The sequence below is a fragment of the Sebastes umbrosus genome, chromosome 12 (assembly GCF_015220745.1).
Source record: "Sebastes umbrosus isolate fSebUmb1 chromosome 12, fSebUmb1.pri, whole genome shotgun sequence".
In the NCBI taxonomy this organism is placed as follows: Eukaryota; Metazoa; Chordata; class Actinopteri; order Perciformes; family Sebastidae; genus Sebastes; species Sebastes umbrosus.
In genome coordinates, this window is record NC_051280.1 from 7,554,210 (window position 1) to 7,567,888 (window position 13,679).

At 39.3% G+C, this 13,679-nt stretch overlaps 1 protein-coding gene across 2 annotated transcripts in view; it reads right to left on the reverse strand.

The window, feature by feature from the left end:
- Positions 1 to 12,835, reverse strand: part of nectin4b (nectin cell adhesion molecule 4b) — a 24,854-nt gene extending 12,019 nt beyond the window's left edge. For both annotated transcript variants that reach the window (XM_037787795.1, XM_037787794.1), the window contains exons 1-4: positions 12,370 to 12,835; positions 7,395 to 7,595; positions 6,484 to 6,651; positions 2,345 to 2,623 (exon numbers count right to left, since the gene is read on the reverse strand). In XM_037787795.1, coding sequence (XP_037643723.1) covers positions 2,345 to 2,623; positions 6,484 to 6,651; positions 7,395 to 7,595; positions 12,370 to 12,424 — 703 coding nt within the window. In that variant the 5' untranslated portion in view covers positions 12,425 to 12,835. The remainder of the gene's footprint in view (positions 1 to 2,344; positions 2,624 to 6,483; positions 6,652 to 7,394; positions 7,596 to 12,369) is intronic.
- Between the last annotated feature and the right edge of the window lie 844 nt (positions 12,836 to 13,679).

The window sequence follows — 13,679 nt, forward strand, 5'->3', positions numbered from 1 at the left end:
AACACAGAAAAAGTCATGCTGTGATTTGGTATCAGAGATTTCTGCAAGAATTTGGAGAAGATTGGATGGCGAACACTTCTGTTCTGGAAACTGCTCAGAAACCCCCTTGTTGTCAATCTACCTAGGAAAGCCATCCATCCTCTGACTGCTCTAGGTCTCTAGTTTGTGGCTGTAAAATTTCATGTGGCTGTGATTATCCTAGAGGTCACCACAGGTCATTTTATAAAGTGAGGTCAAGTTTCAAAAAATGGCCTCACTACAATGAAATGGCTACTATGGGGACTAACATCATCACACATGAATACAGTTGGGCTCATTGGATCCACAAGAGTCTCAGCTTTACAGTGATACCCAATTAATGCAATTCTAAGACTGTTTAGGGACCCCAGTATGCAGAAACATTCAAACACACCATTTTAGAAAAGGCGAAAATAACTCAAAATAAATAATAATGAAATAATAATTTATACTGCATGCAAAAAACTGCATGGTTTTTGCCCCAAACTGCATGTGATTATCATAACGTGGGCATGTCTGTAAAGGGGAGACTCGTGGGTACCCAGAGAACCCATTTTCATTCACATATCTTGAGGTCAGAGGTCAAGGGAGCCCTTTGAAAATAGCCATGCCAGTTTTCCCTAGCCAAAACGTAGCCTGCTACAGCCTCTGAAAGACAGTAAAGTTGGCCGAGGGCACCGGAAGGAGTGAAAGAGGTTAAACAAACTTGAATACTTCCCTGAGACAGCTCAAGGAAGTATTAAAGCTTCACTTTCTCTTTTGTCAACTTGAAGTGACATTCCAAGTCACAGTTTGATTGATCTGCATGTGTACTGCATATTTCCTGTTAGTACAAAACGTCCAGGTATATTAAGTAACAAACAGTACACTATGATGTTAGAATAGTACATACTGTATACAGTTCAGGGCTCAACAATGGAGCTTTCCCGCTTCCCCGGGGCAAGTAAAATGCCACGTCAGAATAGTAAATCAAACAACTCACTTGCCTGATTGGGTAAGTGGTAAAAAATAATTAAACACATTATTTTTTCCAGAGCTGATAATGGAAGTAGCTAAGGAGTGAGCCTTCTTATATATTGTATTGTTGTTTTACCACTGTACAACACTTTGCTAAACTTTTGTTGTTTTGAAATGTGCTCTATAAATGAACTAAACTTGAAACTTGAACCATCTCGCTTCCTTCTCATCTCTGTTGAGAGTTGTACCTGTACCGATCGCCGATCTCGCGTGAAAATGGCGGCGGGTAAGCGGACAAAAGGCTCGTTCGAGATGAACTGCGCCTCGCCTGGAAAGTAGACGAGATCAGGCGGCAGCAGCAAGGGGGGGCTGACTAAAAGCTGCGGTCAAGTCGGAGAGTTTCCAGCCGTTTCCTGCAGCCTTCAAAGAATTTACAGGAAGTCAGAGAAATAGTTATATCCTGTTAGATCCGATCTGTAGGCTACCTGTAGTTTTCAGACCGCGTTCAGATTTATTTAGATTTTTTTGTAAATATATGTGGAAATGTGCGTGTATCTGGCATTGTATTCTATCCTTTATCATTTTTATGTCTGCCTTGTGAAGCATATTGTAAAGAGCACTAGTGCTATATAAATAACCCTCATTATTAATTATCAACCACACAAGATGTGTTTGTTAACAGATGAAACCTTCATTGCACAACATGAGACTAATAGCCTACAATCTAGCGTTAAGGTTAAATATCGCAGAAAGTTGTGACTTTCTACAACACCTGGTGTTTGTTGTCAAAACTGAGAGCCAATCAGCTCTTTGGTCAGGCGATAGCCAGGCGTTTCCCATCATGCCCTGGGTCTTGCAGTCGGTGGAGAGCAACTGCGGCTCCTGGCTCTAAAAGCTGGGGCCGCCTCGATCTCATGAGGTTGTCGTTGCCCGCGTTTGCATGATGTCAGAGCAAGTCGGGATCAAGTCGGACACAAATCTAACCGGCATGCATGCGCGGCGAACGATTCTGCGCAGACCTGGCTCATCTCAAACGAGCCTAAAGTTTATGAGCTGAAGCGCAAGCGAGCATTTCAAGTATCCAAGAAACAGGAGTTTATTTGGGTTGCGTTAGAGGATGTGGGCGAAACTCCAACTATGAATTGCGCCGTTTGCCGCAAGTTTGAGAGCAAGGTGGATAAAACACCACAACTAAAATAAAACACTTTGCATAGTGGCAAGAAAAAAATTTACCTTGTTAGACAAGCTCTACCTTGTAGAGAATATTAAATTATAATCAAAACTCCAATCTGCTTTACTTCTGCTCCATTGTTGTTCACTTTTGTCCGTAAAACACAGCATCATAATCGGCTCATCATTATCTACTCACACTGAACCACCAGGCGGTTTGAGATCCTGCGCGGCTGATCCAGGCCGGGGTGCCACACCAGACAATCCAACTTTTTCCCGTTCATGCTGCGCAGCGGGTGCAGGGAGTAGTAGCTAGATACGGACCCGCCCTCTTTGTTGCGGTTTTGGGACTGGCCTGGCAGGTCGGTCTCCCAGGAGAGACGGGGAGGCGGGTGGCCCACTGCTCGACAGGAGGCGGCCAAGCGGAACGACTGGCCCTCCACCAGGATCACGGGGTCCAGAGAGGAGATGGGTAGAACTAGGAGAAGAGGAGGAGGAACATGAGGAGTTCAGAGGCATCAAAACGTGTTCTGCTTATTGTTACTTTACTTGGATGTTTAAGCTTCACTGTGCAGAGTTTGACACTTGAAGGCTGTTTTCACATTCAACTGCTGAAAGTTTCTCTGCGTTCAGCTTAAATCCGATCCAGATTTTGTAACATCACAACTAGTTTGTAATCAAGATTAAATATTAAATATTTTAATTGATCGACAGCCTTATTTTTTATACACTTAAAACCTTTTCTATGTTGTGTATAATTGAACTGTATTATATGTATGGTGTTATGTTTTCAGATTTTGTATTGTCTTGCTCTTATAGAACAGTATTTTATGTGTTCTACTTAAAAACACAATAAAAACAGTGTTAGTATTAACAATGGTGAACTAAACCACTTTTGTAATGCACATTCCCTACAATTACTGCATTTAGAATTAATTAATACTTCTCAAAGCCTGCTCAAGGCTAATTTGCTGACACCTAAAATTACCTGAAGTGGCTGTAATTAGATCTATTAAAACCAGGACATCAGTAAATGCCTGTGTAGTGATTGTCATCGTGTGTCGGGGACAAGTTTGAGCAAAAATCTCTTCAAGATCTCGTTGCTGAAAGATTCAGATGAGAATATTGTTATAAAAAAAAGGAGCTTAAATACATCATGGAACATAATCATGAAGGATCTTACTGAGGAGAGCAACAGTGAAACGGACATGTACATTAAACGTGTAGAGGATTCTACACAATTTTCAGATGCAGGAAATGTACAAAAACAACCTCAAGTAGATCATAATTGTGCAAGAAGACAAACACCATGTGGGCAAAGGTCACCCGGGATATGTTCACATAAATACATTTCTGTTCTATTACTCTCAGTCACCAACTGGTTTAACACGATTGTGATTCACAGACAGCCTCTGCTGTTGTAAACACCTGGTAAATCTTTCCATTGGTGTTTGGATTATTAATGTATTAGACAAAACAGGTAGTTAGCATTAGCAGAAATAGCCATTATGGATTAACAGACAAAGAAAAGGACACCACCTGTAGAGACCACAGAAACTAAAAAATACATGACATCATAGCTCCGCCCTCAGTGTTTGATTGACAGGTGATGTGTGGGAAGAAATTTCCTGCAGGGAAAATATCCTGGAGGAACATTGTAATCTTTTAATAAGAGATGATAGTGACCCATGACCAAATAAAACCACCTCAATAAACCCAGATGCATTCCATAGAAATCAATAAACTGACCAAAATAAAAAACCTTAACCAGATTAGGGCTGTAACTAGTGATTACTTTCATTGTCGATTAATCTGTCGATTCTTTTCTCGATTAATTTGAATAGTTGTTTGGTCTGTAAAATGTCAGAAAATGGTGAAAATTGTCAATCAGTGTTTCCCAAAGCCTAAGACAACATCCTCAAATGTCTTGTTTTGTCCACAACCCAAAGATATTCAGTTTACTGTCAGTAAAGAAACCAGAAAATATTCACATTTAAGAAGCTGGAATCAGAGAATTTTGACTTTTTTTTCTTAAAAAAATTACTCAAACCGATTAATCGATTATCAGAATAGTTGGAAATTAATTTAATAGTTGACAACTAATTCATTAATCGTTGCAGCTCTAATCCAGATGTCTTTAGATCCATAACATAATGGAATGAAGGCAGAAGGTAATCCTAATAAGGCGGGTTAGACTTCAGTTTTAAAACCTGCACATGGACAAATGTATACAGTATGTAGCTCATGCATTCAACGTTACTGGTTACATGTTTATGGTTTAAGGAGTCGAGGGAATTCGGTTACTAGTGAGTGTATTTCTGTAGGTTTGTCTGATCCGTGGCATGTTGGCACTTGTTTATGACTGAGCTGTCTGTCACCACTGATAACTGGCAGCAACATGAGAAAGTCATTTAGAAGAGACAGCCGGTTTCAGTTGAAGGAGGATCCATTAAAAAAAACAGCATTCCCACAGCTGCTTCTATGGATCAACTGACATCATGACACAATGCAATCATGTAAGAACTTCAAAAGTATTCAGGTCATGTCAGGTTTATGAGTTATCAGAACTTGAAGTTGTTTCCAAAGAAAACCTACTTGTTTTGAAACTTTGAATATGGAATTAACTGTTTTCTTGATACTAATAGTTTAGTAATCCACCTTATTTATGTCATGAGTTAGCACTGGAAATAGGTGTGATTTTAAAGGTGCGCTATACAGAACATTAATATAGCATCAAACAAGGATTTGCTATATAAAGATATACTAGAGGAGTAATATCTACCTGAGCAGAGAATGAAGTCACTCTCCCTCTGTGTGTGTTGTAATCAGAGCTTCTCTGTGCTTTGTTGACGTATCCGGGCCCGCCGCCGTGCTTTTTAGTGCATGTTCTTTTAGTGCATGTGAGCGTGCCCCACTGGCTAGCTCACGGCCGCCACTCCGTGCACTGCTTTCATACGGCGGTTACAGCAGATAACACAATCTCAACCGATGGCGCCACTGAAGAATCATAGCACCTAGGGCTGTCGCTGTGCATGAATTTCCCCTGTGGTGATAATGATTGGCTTAAAAGAGCGTATGCGGTATTATTGCCTTGCCAAAATTACTTAATTGTTCCTGATTTTAGTGCTATATAAACAAGCTTTATAGTTCAGCTATTTTTAGGTATATTGTTGCTTTTTCAATAATAAAAATTACACTTTTAAAACAAATTAAATACTTGTTTATTGTTAAATGCAGAACGCAGAAGGGCAATGAGGCGACCTTAGGTCTAGGAAAAACATAATGGTTGGGTTTAAAATATGTACGTAAACTAAGTAAAATACATACGGAAACATCGCAACAGAAGTACGGAAAACACGTTACAAATGTCACTAAAAAACACGTCACAACCATAACTTCAAAATAACTCAACAACACTTTAGGACAGGAACACCGGTCTCCTCGTTGAAAGTCGTCCTGTGTTTGTTGGACCATTCCACCTCCCCTCCCGCCTGCCATAAGCAGTCTCTCTCCCCTTTTACTCTACGTCTCTAGCTCTTAACGTAGCATATTTATGCAGATACGTGAATACAGACTTCATGGCGTACAAATGACACGCCAAGAGCAACAGTGTTGTTATTCAGCCTTCAACATGTTGAGAGTCGTGCGGAGGCAAGAGAAATGCTCCCAGTCTCTCATTTTAATATTGTCACTCTGTTTCTCCATATTGTAGGCCTAATTTCACTCTTATTTCTGTCTGTATGTACGACACATATTGCAGTCCTCCTCTGTTGCTCTTCCTGAAGTTTCTCCATGTTATTTTTTCCCATTAAAGGATTTTTTGGGGAGTTTTCTTTATAATATAAAACAAAGTTTATATGAATCGAGGAGTCTGAGGATACAGTAGAAGGTGTAAAGTGGTTTGTGGCAAATTTGTGATTTTGGGCTGCATAAATAAAGTTGACTTGACTTGGAAACATATCACAAACCTGTTGGTTTTATTATAAAAAAAAACTCTACAATCTAACTGCTGTATCACCAAAGAAACAAGCAGGTTTGGGGTATATTTTTACTTTTTAGTTCTATTTCAAACTCACATTTTTTTCTATTTTCCACCTGGTATTAAGCAGTTACAAGGCCTAATGTAAAAAAATAAACCCACTTTTTTGTTTTTCCCCCACTGAAGCTTTAGATATGCCGTCAGTGTTTGTGGCCACGTTGGCAAACCTGCTGAATTTCCCCGGTTGGCTTTTTCTTCTATGAAGATGATTACGATTTAAACATCCTTACAGCAGCTCTGATAGGATTAGAAAGGTGTGAGAGAGGAGAAGAAAAAGATGGAGAGAGGATGACTCTTACCCCAGACAGTGAGCGTGAAGTGCCTCTCAAAGTTCCCGTTGGGGAAGGTGGAGACTTGGCAGGTGTAGCTGCCCTCGTCCGACTCCTCTGTGCTGGGGATGAGCAGAGCCGAGTTCGCGGTGGGGGTGCCGCTCTCAAACCTCACTCGGCCGGCGTAACGCCCGAACTCTGAAATACAAAACAAAGACTTCAGCTCAGGCAACATACGATGTCCATCATCCTTTAGCCCTGTAAAGCCCATTTTAATCCTCAACCTATTTACACAATACACATTCCACTAAAGTCACACAATATTGTCTGGCTAGCCTATTGTGCTCTTTATGTATCATACTAAATGAACAATAGGGCCTATTGACTATGTAAATATGGTCTTTAAGAAAGAACATTTACAGATTTTTTATACTTTAAAAGGATAACTTTGGTATTTTTTAACCTATTTTCCCATGTTTTTGTGTATTGATTCAGTATTGAGGGAGAACGTTACAGCCGCTAAACAAGCTGTAATGTAATCATTTGGGGCAATCTGGTACTGTCAGTTTACGTCCACTAAAAGTGCTTATTTCTGCCACTGACAGGCTCAGATTGTTATAATAAGTGTTTGACAATATTATGGAAAGGACACTACAAAAATAAAACCTTTTTCTTTAAGAACTTTTACTCAAGTATATTTAAAGGAGTATTTTTGCTTAAAGAAATTATTAGTCAAGTAATAGTACTATTTCAGTTTTAGAGCATAGTATTATTCATATGGTTGATGCAATATCTAATGTCTAAAGTACAATTCCTAAACCAAAGCCTGATAAGGAGGTCCTGTAAGTGTACTTGCAACCCAAGGATGCTTACACTCGACTTAATGTCCAAACAGTAACCGTAGAAACTGCTCTGGAAATAACTCCCCCGCTGCAGCCTACCTGTGTGTCCGTCCGTGACGTGGGCAGTGATGATCTGGTCCTTGATACCGTCTGAGAGCTCCTTGTACCAGGTGATCTGCACCACCGTCTCCCCCTCCTCCACCTGATAGTGGCAGGGCAGCCTGGTCTCGCTCTCTGCAAAGGAGCGCAGGGGGGTGTCGCGCTGAGGAGGCTCCACAAAGTCAGCCTGCACACACACCGCTGAGGAGAGGGAGAGGGTTTCATCAAATACAGTTGAGGGATTGTATAAGGCAAGAGGAGAATACTGTTATGTGCTTAAAGAGGACCTATTATGCTTTAGTGCTTTTGGGGGGCATGTAAAAGGTCTGCAAAGTTAAAAAGCCCAAAGTCCACGACAAAGGGAGTTACTCTCCTCCACAGAAACACTGCTCCTGAACGGCCTGAAACGCCTTGATTGAAGTCCTGCCTTTTCTTCTGTAACGTGGTGATGTCACCAAGTAATACATTTGCATAATACCTGCCTAGTTTGGCACGCTCTCAAACAAAGCTAGTTAGAGCAGAGCTGGAGCGGAGTGTTGTTGACCAATCACAATAGTGGGCCAGCTGGGGGGGGGACTCAAACAAAGCGTTTCAGACAGAGGGTGAAAAGTACAGCCAATATGAGAAAAATAAAACATTTTTTTTTCCATATTAAAGCATGTAAACTTGCTCTAGTAGAAACACAAAACACAAGTATGCACCTGAAAATAAGCAAAATAGGACCCCTTTAAAAGATTTTTCGGGGATGCACCGATTTATCGGCCGAACATCTGTATCGGAGGATTTTCGTCTTGTTGACTGCAATCGGCCTAACGGCAAATAAGATGACATTTACCGATGGCAGTGGCCGATGTTTATGTGTTTTGTGCCGGCTAAATGTTGTGTTGTTAGCTGCTGATTTAATTACACAGGCTAAGGAGCTTTTGAAGCAGTCGTTTTTCATGTGAAAGAAGGTTATTTTAAAGCTGGTTTCATAAATTTGTATGATTTAATTTGTGCTTGTTCAAGATATGAATGAAGGGCTGATTTACGTTAAGAGTGAAGACAGTTCAGTAATTTTTTTATAATGTAGAGATCTTTGTTTCCCTGGCACCAGAGGGGGAATAAATAACAACAAAATAAACGACAACAAAACATCGGTATCGGTCAATAATATTGCAATCGGTGCATCCCTAAGATTTAGTTAATTAATTGAAAGGCCTTTATTATCAGCTTCTGGTAATCTTTTTTTTTTTTCTCAAGGTCTTTTTATATAAAGTCATATAAAATGCAATAAATCACAGACGCAGTTGGATAGACACAATATATGTGATGATTATTTTCTGACACTTCATAGACTAAACGATTAATCGATTAATCTATAATAAATATAATTGCTAGTTGCAGCCCTAATTCTTTTTTTTCTACATTGATCCAGTGTGATGTAGTTTTATATGTACATCCTAAACCAGCTTTCCTTCTTTACACATTTTCATTCATTAATTTGCATGAGAAACAGTCCATCCATCCATTTTCTATTAACCGTATCCCGTTAAAGATCCCGTGATGCTTTGGCCGAGAGATGAGGTAAACCCCAGACAGGTTTGTATGTAGACAGATAAACACATTCACACCTACGGGCAGTCACCAGTTCACCTAACCTGCTTGTCTGTCGGCATGCAGACGCACAGAATAATGTAAACTCCACAAAGAAGGTTTGAACACTGCACGCTGCGAGGCGACGGAGCAAACAACCTGAACAACAGTGCTTTCTTGTCTAAATTCTTTCTTGAAAAGCAGAAATGTTTCCCTGTTTGTGCTCAGAAAGAGCTGCTGTGAAACAATGGGGAGCTTTTGTGTTATAGCTGCTGTTTTAGAAGTTCTTCCACATGGTCTTGATATTTTGCGTCATATTAGATTATTTACTTCAAATTCCTTGATAGCAAATTGTTATGTTGTCATTGTTTTATTGTTTCAGAAGTCTACCGATGAAAGGCTTGTGTATGATTGGTGTATTTTTAAGTAGGGTCGTCCTTGACCAAAGAAATTCTTAGTCGACTACATACGATTTTGATCGATACACGATTCCTTGATTTAATCGACAGATCTGTAAAACTGAGTTTCTCCACAAAGAATCACACAAAAGCACCACTTTAAATCTTGTGTTTACCAGAAATGTGCTCATAAGTTTTTTGGAAAAAAATCATTCAGCATGAAAAAAGGCATTAAAAACGACTAATCGACTAAAGAAATCTTAGTCGACTGAGACCAAAACGACCGATTAGTCGACTAATTGACTAAGATGGGGCAACCCTATTTTTAAGAAATAAAATATATTTAACACTTGGACTAATTATTGTCTGATGATCTAACTCTAGTCCCATTTCTATTAATGATACAAATAATTTGTTTTGCATTGCCCGTCTAATATCTTATAGGGCTGCCAAAGTTAATGCAATAATAACGTTTGTTGTTTGTTTTGTGTCGTTAATCGATTTCCGTTTGTGTCATATTAATCATGTTTTGTTGTTTTTATAATTTATGGATGTGATAATCTGTGACTTTAGCATAAAGATATTTCATGTTGTGAATGTGATGCATGACAAAAGCCCATGACTGAAACATTGCAGTGCTAACAGTGTGCAGGAACGTTTTCCTGTACATGGACAGGAACAAACGAGTGTTACTCGTTTTTTTGCATGAAAATTTACATTTTCATATTCACTATTATTAACCCAACACAGCAGCGTGTAACAGCTTCAGTACACTGGCTATGCAGTCTCACATCAGTGACGTGTTGTACTATCAAAGCTGTCATCAGTGTCGACTAATGACTAAGACTGAGTGTACTTTTATCACACCTGGTTGAAAGTCTACATCTAAGCGTGGGACAGACACACAACTGTGAGTGAAAAGGGTGTGAGAAAGCAACACTTCTACAACTCAAACAGAGAAAACCAAACATTTGCCCTTTGATTACTGAGGCGAACTCAGGTTTTTTTTTCTGTGGTTACTGATTAATGAGCTCAATTAATGATTACACCACAGCCGAAATGGGACACGGACATCTCCCACAGATAATATCCCACGAGAGAGGAGGTCTCCTCACACAGAATGTTTAAATTTGCCCAACAAAGAACCACAGTGTGTGTGTGACCTGATTGTGGAGTCAAGAGAAAGAGACCGAGTCGTAAGAGAGCAACAGAAGAAGAACAGGAAAGGGAAGAGACCGAGATAAACACAAGAGTGACATTGCGGCACAGAGAAATGAAGATAGAGGTCAATAGAGATAAACACTAAACTGAAAGAAAGTTAAACACACACTCCACACACACTCTCTAGATAAACACAGGTTCACTTGAGTCACAAGGCTGCCATACAAGCTTTTCCTGTTCACTCTAATAACAGTAACTTAATCACACTTGCAGGATTAAAGAAAAAACGAATATGTGCATTTGCTCTTATAAACTCAACTTTAATCTCCGCCGAAGAAGGAAATAAAAGCAGTAGTGCACCGACAGAATTAGTCACAGAAAAACAGGAAGACGCACGTTGGGCAATACGTTCTGATTCATGTTTACTGAAAGTAAGAATGTGACTGAGCCACATTCTGTTGTGCTGCTTCTGTCTCCACACCTGCAGGGACAAAACTATGTGGACACCTTAATCTGTGCTGCTGTAACAGCCTCCAGTCTTGTGTGAAGACGCTCCGCCAGACTGCAGGGGTTTACACCCGTTCAGCCACAGTGAGGTTGGCGGATAAGATTTGGCTCACTGTCCACTTTTCCAATTCACAAAGGTGTGTTGGAGGAGGTCAGATGGCTCCGTGCAGACCGGTCAAGTTCTTCCACACAAAACCATTGAAGTTGAGATGAGTTGAAACAAGAAAGGGCCTTCCTTCCCCAAACTGTTGCCACATGGTTGTCTAAAAATACCACCCTATGCTGTAACAATTTCATTTCCCTTCACTGGAAATACAGTTCAAACCATGAAAAACAATCCAAAACTAACGTAACTCGTAGACATTGGTGTCCAGATACTTTTGGCCAAATAGTGTATACTTAATTAATTAAACATCATCATTAGTGTTTGGTCATTTATCGACAGGAAAAGGACAAATACATCATCATTAAAAACTAGACAGAAATACACTATGCCACCAAGATCAGAGTTGTCCACAAACGTTTGGCAATACGGTGTAACTAGAGACAACGATAGTCAGACATTAACCATGAGCAAAGAGAAATATTATATAGATATTATAGGATTGTCGTCTTTAAAAGTACTCAAATGTGACTATAGACTCACTCCAGGTGCTTATAGGAATATCAAAGTGTTATTATTAGGGATGCCACCCACCCCCCTTTTCTTTAGTCGATTAGTCATGTTTTATGCTTTTGTCATGTTGAATGACTTATTTCCAAGAAACTTAAGAGCACATCTGTGGTAAACACAAGATTTAAAGTTGTGCTTTTGTGTCATTCTTTGTGGAGGAACTCACAGATCTGTCGATTAAATCAACTAATCGACTAAGAATTTCTTTGGTCGAGGACAGACCTAGTTATTATAGCAACATAAAAGGAAATGTAGGTTACCATGAAGCACCACAAGGTGACTATTTATTTCCATCTTTCCTCTTTTTGTTTTCCTGTGAAGAAGCTTACTTCTGTTTTCTGTCCTCCCAAGATCATTATATAAATATTATATGAATATTAGTGACTCTATAGGAAATGAAAAACACAGTAAGGTTACTGCTAACCTGAATATTTAGTATCAGACTTATTGCAACTTAATTTTAGGAATACTACAGTCACATTTTGTAAAATAACAAGAACCTAATACATATAAATGTTGACACTTTAGCACAGACAAGTCCTTTCTGGATCACCACAGCCACAAAAAGTGGCAGCAGGAGTCCCACCATGACAGCACACAGACAGTGAAGGTTGTGTAAAACAGTGAATTGTCATATAAATGAATGTAACAGAGAACTCACCAACTAGTAGAAGCAGAGCCAGACTCTTTGCTCTTTGCTCCAACGTCAACTCCATCTTTAATCCAGAAAAGAATCACCTTCCTGTCTGAGCTGTTCCAACTCTTGTTATTGTCTTGTTATATCTGCATTCAGTTCACACAGGTAGCTCAGCTATAGAGCAGCGGTTAGCAGGTAGGCAGGTGCAACAGGTGTTTCCTCTTCAGATCACACAATGATGCTTAAATCCACTTGTTGTCCACTAGTTGAATATAGTTTAGTGCAAGTTGTAAACTGCTGTTAACTTAATTTCCAGAGCAAAGTCCTCTGCAGCACCTGGACCCTGAACTCAGCAGAGGAAAAGTAAAGGTAAACAGATAAACGCAGACATTTTAAATGATATCTGAGTTAACACAGAAAGAGAAAGAGAAATAAAGCGTGTGTCGACCAAACGGAAACCTGCACGCTTGTCACGCACACTAGACGGAGAGACACCTACAACAGGTATGAGCCTCTACACCTGTCTGAGTCAGGCCACGCCCACTGCTCCACCAGGACACGCCCACTTTGTGCTGCGTTCACGTGGTGTTGAGAAAGTTGGTTTTCTAATCTTATGTCGGAAAATAAAAACAGACACACAAGATTAGACATCCTGCTGCTTAACAAGCTGATTTATTTATTTAAATAATGAGTCAGTTTAATTAAAAAACAGAACAAAAGAAAGGACACGATATCAGAATCAGAATCAGGTTTAATTCAGGTTTATTTAGTATAGATACATGTAATTTGATTCCGTTTTTTATACAGCTCTCTCAATGTACTTACACAGAATAGAAATAACAGAATAAAAGAACACAATAAAAAAAATTAAAATGTCTATACAAGTCAAGAGTTCATACACGTTAAGTGTTCAGAAGTTGTAAACAACACAAATAGTGCAAAGAAATAAATACCGGATGGATATACATGGACTGGCTGATGAACATGTACATGTGGAGATGTCTATATACTGTATGTAGAGTGAGTTAGATTTGTATTTACAGTGACAGGTATGAACATATTACACTATGTACATAAAGTGAAAGATGATATGTACATATTACAAAAGATTTGCATTAAAGACTGTAAATTATAATCTAAAAAAGTTGCAAAAATGTGCATTAAAGACTGTAAATTATAATCTAAAAATGTGCATTGGATTATTTTTGAAGGAGAATTGCATTTTGTACTTTTTTGAGATCATATTCCACCCATGCAATGAGCTCTTCACAAGATTGAATAAGCACAGTACACCTGAAGGATCCAAAGAGCATCTGTATGTGACCACCACAAAG